The sequence below is a fragment of the Calonectris borealis genome, chromosome 25, assembly GCF_964195595.1.
Source record: "Calonectris borealis chromosome 25, bCalBor7.hap1.2, whole genome shotgun sequence".
NCBI lineage: Eukaryota > Metazoa > Chordata > Aves > Procellariiformes > Procellariidae > Calonectris > Calonectris borealis.
Window position 1 is genome coordinate 4,702,199 of NC_134336.1, and position 10,345 is coordinate 4,712,543.

Below are 10,345 nucleotides of genomic sequence, written 5' to 3' on the forward strand. Positions count from 1 at the left end.
TCATCTGAGTTTATATCCTTCAAAAGCATCAGAACAGCAACAGCAGCTGGACTTGAACATTTTGAGGAGGCCTAATAAAAGAAAGTCTAGAAAAACTGCTTATGCTCCAGGGAAAGGGGCCGGGAGCTAAACATAACCGTCCTCCAGCCACGCTCTTCCCAGATTGCTTCAGCTGTCACAAGACGCGCTGGATGCCACGAATAGCTGGGCTAGGAGGGGTCAGTGCAGCACATCTGCCTGAAGCTGGGGGATTCCTACAATAAAACCCTCCCGGTTACTTTCTGCATGGCGCAAAGCAGAACTTCACGCTGTTTAATGCGGATATTGAATTGTTCTGGAGCAGAAGGTACTCAAGGCGATGTGAAGAGACGGTACCTGGTCATCCAAAATAAGGCTGTAATTTGGTCACCCAAAATAAGGCTCCAGTCGCTCTCCCAGCTCCTTGCCCTCAACCACATTTAATAGCATTTAATACACGGTTCCTGCTGGCCCTCGAAGCCTCGGGAAGAGTTAAAGCTGAGCCAGCCCGAGGTGACCACGGACAAACTCCACAGGCAGAATAATGCCAATCGCCCTTCCCAGGAAGGGCAGATTTCCTACCGGGAACACGGGCAGGAAAGACAAACAAAAGCTTTTCAGGAAATAACCTGTTGGTCTCCACTCTGATGGGAGGGAGGAGGTAATTGCAATTATCACTGATTACTACCGGGCTTTGCAAACCCGGACAAAGCAACACCACTCGCAGCACACGCCAGCGGCGAGTTGAGAGCCAAGGTGAGCACCCAGTCGCCTTCACCTCTTCCCCAGCTTTTGGCAGGAGCTACCGGCACGCAGAGACCCCACCGGCTGAGCCCACGCTGGTGAGACCCGTGGGCTGGAGAGCCGTCCCCGTCAGACGCCATTTCAGTCTTCCAGCATCCCCCCCCCAGCCGGGATGCAGGCGATGCTGTTTCACACCCAGCCAAGCTAACAGAAGTGCTCCTGGGAGCAGATGCTCCCTCCTCTACGCAGCACTTCACAGACATGAGAGGAACCCCTACGTTGCAAAACACCCCCCCCCCAGGGACCGAGACTGCCGTGGGAAAAGCGCTCCCAAGGGAAACTGAGGCACTAGCAAGGCTGGATACACCAGCTCTTCTCTTTAAAGGCCTGCGCGTGCTTAAGTCTGCGCCTGTGGCATTTGGGCTGTTAAAATCTCCAGCACCAGGGTGGGAAGCTGCCTTCTCTCCAAATACATCATTAAGATTTAGCATGTCGTGACTCTGAAACGCAGAATAATTCCAAGCACTGAAAAAAGCCCCGCTGCAAATCTGCAAAAGGGAGTCTGCTTCTGCAAATGTGCGTCTGGCAGGCTTGATAGAGAGAGGGGAATTATTTCCCTACCAGCACCCTCTATTAAGCGGAATTTAAGAGCTGTCCCTCGAGGTTGATTGTATTGCGACTTTCTGGAGACAAAGACGATTGATGCTATGATGTTTATGAGTCACTCCTGGGCAACCCAAGGAAACGCATTTGTTCTCTTCCGATTACAAAAAGTACTTGGCATTCTCCAACTTTCTGCTCAGGGATCTCAAAACATCACCCCAACTTCAAACAAGCCTTTGGTCACCCCTGTCCCTATCAAATCCATCACGCAGATGGGCCAAGCTCTCTTGGGAAGATGACACACCACCAAATTTGTTCTCACTGCTCCACGCCAAGCAATGACCAATCTTTGATCTCGCCTTTTCTGACAAACATGCAGCAACATGTGCGTGCATGCCCGTCTATAGAGCTTTTAATTTCATTTATTCCTTCCCAAGCAGAAACACAAGCGTTCTTCTGCCCGAGGAAAAAGCAGAAGAACAAAACATGATGAGATAGGCATCCCTCAATTAACACAGAACTGGAAAACGTTGGAAAATTAGAGAGATAAGCAAGATATCAAACGCCATGTAGAATAGATGGCGATCATACAGCTTGCCTAAGGCGGTATATCAGCCAGCATCGTGAAGCAAGAGGACCAAGCATTGATATTTGGTCCAAGTCAAACCATCGCCACAACTTCCCCGCTCCTCTGCCGTTCCCTTTGAAGCCGACCAGCCCAGGTTTCAGAACACCAAGGCTGTTATCAAACCTACATCAGCAGCTTCGAGCCCCGACGGGCGAGAAGAAACCGCTGATGACCCAGTGAAGCCAGCGAAGGGGAGAGGTGTAACCCAGCTCTGTCTCTGCCTGGCAAGGCTGTGTTTTCACGGAGTATTCCAGATGGATTTCAGTTTTTATTTGAACAAATTAAGCCTTGGGGACCCAAAAGAGAAAAAAAAAAAAGAAATCAAATGTTTACGAGGCAGCTGCAGTAATTTATCCTCATTACTTTTAAAGTTTCCTCTCTCGGTACCCACAGCTCCAACGATGCTCTAGTAAAGGACCAACTCCTGCATGACCCTGGGACAGTCTCTACAGCCCCATCATCTCCGCAGTCTACAGCCAAAACCCAGGACTTGCAGGAGGGAAAAGGAAAAGGAATATGTTAATGAAATACTCTTTTGCCAGCCTGGTTTAGAAAAGTGCCACTGAGATGTCTGTCCCTCTTCTGGCTCAGTCCCTCAGTGCCCCAGGTTTATACGCTCGTAACCCAAAGAAGGACCCTCTCCCCTTCCCTCCACCACCACCCGGTTTCCCCTTCTCCTACGTGTAATTCTCAAACCTCGAAGGACTCTATTTAGCCATGCTAATTGCAGGCAAAAGACTCCTTCTCCACCCCACTAATTCCCAAGGGAACTCCAGCACCTCTGGGTATCATGGATAAGCCACGGTTGGGTGCCTGGGCTATTTGGGATGGAAGACATGAACCAAACAAGCCAAATATCAGCACGTTTGCTTCTACCCCATAAACGACTCCAGCTCTGTTGGAGGTCTCAGGGAAGGGACACCTTCCCGACATCTCCCTGCAAGCCAGGCCAGCACCCATCTGGGCTCTGGGCGTTGCAGGACTCGGCAAATCAATACCCCCATCCCAAATTCCACCTGCAGACACTGTGGGAAGCCAGCCCATCTCCCTGACCCCCGGCACGAGGTGTCCAAGCCTTTGTTAATAAATGGGATGAAACAACAGCTTCGGTTCCTGAGCGGCCTCAAGGTCCAGAAAGCAGAGAGGTGAACCGGGCACCGCTGCGGGTGACAGGGTCCCCGCAGGGGGCAGAGAAATGGCTGCAAACCGAGCGTAATTCTGCTTTAATGGACATGAGGGCTCACTGGGGAGGTATGGGCTGTTGATTACAGACAGGTTCAGCTTTTCCCACTCCATCACCATCCCGCATTTCACAGCGGGAACCTTTCACTCTTCCAGCCCCAATTAATCTAATGGTTTTCTCAGATCCGTGGAAGGAACAGTTTGGATGTTTTTTTGCTCAGACACCAGCAGATCAGGGAGGAAAAAAAAATGTCGTGGCTGTTCTTTCTGAGATGGCAAAGCAGAGAGAAAGGGAAACCACAGCATGCATTTGGATCATTCCCCGACAAGGAAGTGGGAATGCAACAAGTCGGCATTAGAAGAGGCTATTTAAATTCATTATCATGACAATTTACACTTTTGTGGCACCAGCTGCATCAGTATTTCAAAATCCTTTCCTGACAGTTATTCATCAAGCCTCAATTCCCCTGCAGAACAGCCACCAGCTCACCGATACAAACGGGGAAACATTTGGGGTGATCTCAGACCACACGCCACCTTGGTATCTGCAGCCCACGCACGAAATAAGCTGGGGCTGCCGCTTGCGAGCGGGCAGGTTTTAAGACAAACATTTCCCTCCGGCTCAGCGAGGGAATCCGCATCAACCAGTCGCAGAGATCCAGCTGAAACAGCCCACAAAACCACCGGCAGCCCTTCCCACCAGCCAAGCTTTGCCGATGGCCGTCCCCAGCAAAGCCTACCCGGCACAGCCCTGCCCGGTGCCCAAGAGAAGCCAACCTTGCGGTGGCAGAAGGGGAACAGAGATAACCTCCAGCACATTCATCCTGTACGTCAGACATGTATTTCCAACACGATGACGAAGGCTGGGGTGACGCACGTCTTCAAACGCTTCTTTGCTGTCCCATTTCCAAGCCTTGCAGGTGGCACCGGTGTCCCCAGGCTGGTGGCTTTGCTCCTGGGTGTTTCTGCCGCATCTGGTCTCAAGATCCAGTTCCTGCATCCTGTGCCACCACCGCAACAGGTTTCTTACCCCGCTTATCGCCCCTGAACCAAACAAATCCTCGAGTCCCTGACGCACAGGTCTCTAAGACCTCTGGGGTGGCCCCTCCAAAAGCCCCAGTTTCAGGGGAGGGATGTGGGCTGCTAAAAGCATTTGAAAAGCACCCAAGTGTTTTAGCACCCAAATCTCACTGCCAGCCAGCAGCTGCCAGCCTCTAAAAATGTTTCTCTGGCAATTTTGAAATCGTCCCTGCTCCTTCATGCACAGGAGCCACCCCAGAGCCTCCGTGAGGCTCCACAACCTCATTTACATCCGTCATGTTTTGCTCTTCTTTTCCCAGCTCCTATCACCACCCCGCAGGCACCGGGAACTTCCTTAATCTTGTTCCTCCCCGGACACCAGCAGCGATGGGGACGCTCGGTACCGGCCAAAGGCAACGGCTGCCGCAGGAGGGGCCCTGAACACCAGAGCCTGCCGCCGGGATGCCCCGTGCCCGGTAAACCGGGTGTCACCAAACAACCCCCAAAGCAGCAGCGTGTCCCCATATAACACCCCGCTGCCCACAGCTCTGGGCTCTCTTTCTGCTTGCTTGGCACAGACTCTCTCCCCGGCTCGCTTTACACCAGCCCGACAATCCCACGGTGGTGATTCTTCTGCAAGTACGGGGTTGGCGCTGGCTGCCGTCAGACAGTGTGGAGGGAGGGGGAAGACCCCAGCCAACAGCCCCGACCCAGACACACGAAAAACCTGAGTGCTGCGAAGGGGGAAGAAGAGACAGAGCAATGACTCAGTGATTGCTATAGGCTCCAACCCCAACCCGAGCGCCGCAGCAGGCAACGAGCTAGCGTCTAGCGTGCATCAGCGAGCAAAAGCAGGGTAAGAGAGCTCAGCCGTGAAGTAGTGCCTTGCGGGGACCCTCTGCAGCAGTCTCCGGTGTAGACATGTAGGAAATCAAGTCCCCACCACGCACTCGAGCTGCGAGGTGGAATGGCCAGGATGCTCCAAGGAGGGTGGGAAGCTCTCAGATGCTGAAGAGCCGTTTGGTGCAGACAGACGGCCCCGCAGACAGACAACAGGGCATGCCTCGATCGAAGGCGGCTCCTAACGCAGGGTGGAAATATGACTGCTGTGCTTTTCTGCTGTAGAAGGTAGGGCCTGAGATGTGCTTTGCAGACACAGGTAACCCCAACTCTTCTCCAAGGTGGGTAAGACCTGGTAGCTTGCAATAAAGCTCTGACCACCGGGCCCCAGCCCGTGCCCGCACAGCCAGCAAAGGGACTGCTAACTACAATCTGTTATTTACATTCCTGACTCACTCCTTCCCTTTCCCCTGAAATGGAAAAATACTTACAGTCGAACCTGAATTCCCCTGAACGTCTCCTGGAGCCATGTGAGCCGAAACGTCAGTCCTCAGAGTCAGGAAACCAGGTTCTTGTGCTCAGAGACCCCCAGCCCTTCCCTACCGCTCCCTGGGCTCGGCACGAAGGAAACCCTTACAATATCCTTGCAAAACCTTGGAGGTGGGCACAGAGGGCTTCTGATTTGCTGTTTTATGAAGGTCTGACTTTCTGCAGCAATGCAACAGGTTGAGACAAAGTCTGGTTGCAACCCTCAGCAGCGAAGGCTTCTCCACTCTTACGGGCAAAGTCAAGCCATCACCAGATGTGGTCTGCACGTAAGTGGGGCTTTGGAAGGGCATGGTTGTAGCTATCCCTCACCCCCTCTTCTCCTACACAGTCTTAAAATATCGCGTGAGTATTAAGTAAAGCAGCCAGCACTAGCCTTCCCTTTCTCTACTGGGATTAGCAAAGCAGAAACAGCCCACGCAGGCAGGACACGCTGGGGTGACAAGTGCCTCTGTCCCAGAAAGCCACCCTCTGTCAGGTGGTGAATCCTCCAGGAACCAACCTCCTTTGAGCCGTTTTACAAAAACTGCATCAAGAGGGGAAGGGCTCAGCTCACACCTTCGATTCCCCAAACTAACTCACAGTTAGAGCTGCTGGAGAGAGGATGAATCACCTGGAAGGGACAACCCTGGGACGCATTTTAGCCTGAATAGCTGTCTGAAGCGTCAAGAGCGATGGGAGGAAACTGAGCAACAGGACAAGGGTCAGGTTGCATCTCCCGGCCCAGAATAGAGCCCTGTAAGCACTTCTGAGCTCCTCTACATGGTCACCCTGCACTACACCAGCAGATGACACCTAAAAATCATTCATAGGGTTGAAGACTCAGTTTTGCAGCAACACGTGGCTCAAGCACCAGCCCTAACCCAGCAAAGGGGCATCCGGAGCTGGAGGAGAAGCTGGGGAAAAGAAGTCAGGAGGTGCCAAGCTGTCCTACACAGTCCACGCTGCACAAATTCCCCCTCTTGGAGAAAAGATGTTTGTCCCCTGCACATCAGGGTTTTGCAGGGTTACCCCGATGCATCAATAAATGCACACAGGACAGGGGGGAGAAAGAAAGCGCTGCAAATTCCTGTTCTGCTCGTCGTCCCCCTTCCCCTCTACATGGAAGCTGGATGCTCCAAACCCTGGCCGGTTTAGGGAGCCTGGAGATGTGTGTGCCTCATCCTGCCATCGCAGGTTGGACTGCACGGGCGTGCAGCAGCGCCCAGTTGTGTAAGAGCTATTCCTGGGTGAAAAAAAGCATATTTTGCTGCTCCTGAACAGTATCCTCTGATCCAGGGCGGGATCGACGGGGCCGGTATTTAGACGCTGAGCAGTGAGAGATTTTTGCAGGTCACGAGCAGAGGGAGCCCAACAACTTGGGAACTACATGCCAAGACAACATGAACAAGCAATGCTATGGAGAGGAGGCCAAGGAAAAGGATGCCCCAGGACTGCTCTGCTGTCGAAGCCCCTGTTAGAGGTGTAGGTATGGATTTTGGCATAATCAGCATCCCTGGAGCTCCGCAGAGCACCTGCCATCTCTAAAGGACCCTTGCCAAACTTGCAAGGCAGCTCCTCCTAAAATATACCCCTTAAACACACAGTCTTGCATAATACTTTTAACACGTAAGAACCGACAGGGCTCAGCTCACCACCAGAAATAACTTTTCCTGCAGCACAAATGAGCCCTAACTTCAGGCAAGGGCGGCAGAAACAGCTTCACGCAGCGACCCGGCGCAGCGCCGATGACGAAGGGTGCCCGTGGGAGGGAGGCGGCCGGCGGGCAGCGATGCCCCCGTGCCCCCCACCACGTACGTCCCCGAGAAGCCGCTTTCCGCTGCCCATTCTGGTGCTTTCCAGCGGCGGTTTCTCAAAGCACACCCCGAGCAGGGCCGCAGGCCAGCGCAGTTAGCCCCTCCTTTCTCCACCAGCTTCCGCACAGATACTTCTGATTTCATCACTCTTTGCTCTCCGAGGCAGGAGGACTGAAAACGCAGTGCAATAGCCCCGAACAGCTAGCAGAGGTCGCTTAACATGCGCTGGGTGAGCCCTGGGAAAGGAGATTTTGCGGCTGCGTTGCCTATGGCGAGGCACCTTCTAGCTAAATTATTTTGGGTAAAGCTGGGAAGGGATAAACCCCACCGATCCCGTCTGGTTCCACTCTGCCCCGACTGCTTGTCTCCCAGCCAGGCAGGAAGCCTCCGGGTCTGAAGTGTTTGCACTCCTGCGCCTACATGTAAATAAAACACCCAGGAGGGATTGTGAAAATAGGGCTTTACCTGCCTACGCACACTCACGCCGGCTGGGAAAGGGATGAGGTATTTTCAGGAAAAGCTGGACAGGGAGTATGTGAGCTCCTGGGGGTCTCTCGGACCCCTCCGGGCCAGGACAAGGCACAGTTTCCAGCAGGCACCAGCTCAAAAAAGCTCCCAAAGCAAGATTTCAACTGGCAGGCTGGAGCGCTCCATAAGGAGCGCTGCCGTTAGCGTTATTAAATCGCTGATGGTAATTGAGGAGCAAAATGAAGGAAACGCAGAGCTCCCCTCCCTCCCGTCACCCGCTCTAAGGCAGGAACAGGCAAACATTTCACCTGCCCTCTTGGCTTTATCACCACCGACGGGACCAGGACCAGCTTGACCTCGGCACTGCCCGAGGCCAGGTCCGGCACGCCGGTGCCGGCGGGCGCGGAGCAGTTACATCACGGCACACACTTTGGGGTAATTCGGTTGGTATTGATCCAGCTGCAGAAGTTTGGCAAACACTTTGTCAACAACCCCCGCCCTGGCAGATTGATGCTTTCCCAGAGCGGGTCACCGTAGCGGGTGACTTTTCCCAACCCTATGGCCCCTGATGCTCGTTATCTTTAACGCAGCAATCCTCCGGAGGCTTTGCAGCAGAGGCGGCTGCCCACCCCGGTTTGCTGCGGAGGGGGAGGAAGGGAAGGCTGAAGCACTGGGAAATTTTTGAAGTGACTTCTCCAAGGTTACAAAAGGCATCTGTGGTTGAGAAAGGAAGCAAAGAAACAAACCGGATGCTTCCTCCCCGCTGCTGCCTGAGTGCCAAAGGGAGGAAAGCAAACCTGGTCCGAACAGGGGATGGTCAGGGCTCGGGCAGCATCTTCAGCCCCGCTCCCGGAGAGCGAGACGAGCAAGCCCGTGCTGAGCAAAGGGGCCGGGGAGCCGCTGCCCTGCCTGCCAGGCCTACGGCAGAGACGCAAGGTCGTGGGGAGAGCGGTGCCCACCCCTGCCCCAGGCTTGCACAGGACGTGCAGGGAAATTTGCCCTGGTTTGTTTGGGGAGTCCCGCCCTGGGATGCTCCGGGGGGTCTGTCCTTGGGGTGCTCAGGGGGTCCCTCCTTGGGATGCTCCAGGAGGTCCCTCCTGGGGATGCTCGCGGGTGCCTGTCCCATTCAGCCACGGGGTCCCACCCTGGGATGCTCAGGGGGTCTCTCCTTGGGATGCTCAGGGTGTCTGCCCCATGAAGACGGGGGGCCCTCCCCGGGGTGCTGGGGGGTCCCTCCCCGGTGCCCTTCCCCCGGAACCCCACCGTGACGCCGCCAACCTACCCAGCTTCATGAGACAGGCCAACAGGATCCAGAGGGAGATCTCGAAGGGGATGCGGACGTGGGTGTAGTCGATGCCCAGGACGGGGAAGGCTTTGCGGGGCTTGGCGTGCCCCTCACCCGAGCCGTTGGCCGGCTGCTTGTTCAGCGGCTGGATCTCCTGGGCGGAGGCGGGCGGCGCGGGGGTGAAGCCCCCGATCTCGCCCCCCGGCAGCTGGGCCGGCTGTCCCTGCGGGGGCTCGGAGGCCAGCATGGGGTTGGCCTGCAAGCCCTGGCCGGGCAGCAGCGGCCCCAGCAGCAGCAGGGCCCAGGGTAGGGCGCGCAGGGCCGCGGCGCCCATGGCGGCGGGCGCGGGGGGCGGCGGCGGCGGGGGGCTCGGGCGGGCGGCGGGGCCCGCCGGCGGCGTGGGGCAGGAGCCGCCCCGCCGTCAGCCGGAGCGCAGCTGGGGCGGCCGCGGCGCCGGGGCACATCCCACCGAGCGGCCGGGGCGGCGGCGGGGAGGAGGCAGGGGCGGAGGCAGCGCCTGCGGCGGCGGGAGGAGGGCGGCGGGGCGGGGGGGGCCGGGGAGGATGGGGTGCCCTGCGGAGCGGGGTGCTGCTGCGGGGGGAGGGGGGAGGGTCCTGGGGGTGCTGGTGCAAGAGGGTGCGTGGAGGGGGGGTGCAGTGCAAAGGGGGGAGCACGGGAGTGGGGGTGGTGGTGCAAAGGTGGGGGGCTAGTGGAAGATGGGGTGCCCTGCGGAGCTGCGGGGGGGGGGGGGGTCCTGGTGCAAGAGGGGTGCTAGTGCAAGGGGGTGCGTGGAGGGGGGGTGCAGTGCACGGGAACTGGGGGGGCTAGTGGAAGATGGGGTGCCCTGCGGAGCGGGGTGCTGCTGCAGGGGAGGGGCCTGGGGGTGCTGGTGCAAGAGGGGTGCTAGTGCAAGGGGATGCGTGGAGGGGGGGTGCAGTGCATGGGAACTGGGGGGGCTAGTGGAAGATGGGGTGCTCTGCGGAGCGGGGTGCTGCTGCGGGGGGGGGCAAGGGTGCTGGTGTAAGAGGGGTGCTAGTGCAAGGGGGTGCGTGGGGGGGGGTGTGGTGCAAAGGGGGGAGCACGGGAGTGGAGGGGGCTAGTGGGAGATGGGGTGCCCTGCAAAGCAGGGTGCTGCTGCGGAGCAGGGGGGGTAGGAAAGGGAGAGCGTGGGAGCTGGGGGTGCTAGTGCAAGAGGGGGTGCAGAGCAAAAGGGGT

General features: G+C 56.7%; 1 protein-coding gene and 1 long non-coding RNA gene across 2 annotated transcripts in view; one reads left to right on the forward strand and one right to left on the reverse strand.

Annotated features, from left to right (window-relative positions):
* Positions 1-9,594, reverse strand: part of SLC9A1 (solute carrier family 9 member A1) — a 31,339-nt gene extending 21,745 nt beyond the window's left edge. The window contains 2 exon segments of the mRNA XM_075173535.1: positions 9,128-9,491; positions 9,493-9,594. Coding sequence (XP_075029636.1) covers positions 9,128-9,491; positions 9,493-9,594 — 466 coding nt within the window.
* Positions 3,817-6,933, forward strand: LOC142092901 (uncharacterized). Its single transcript, XR_012677232.1, has 3 exons — positions 3,817-5,051; positions 5,750-5,850; positions 6,914-6,933. It is a non-coding gene; the product is annotated as an uncharacterized LOC142092901 (long non-coding RNA).
* Positions 9,595-10,345: the final 751 nt, after the last annotated feature.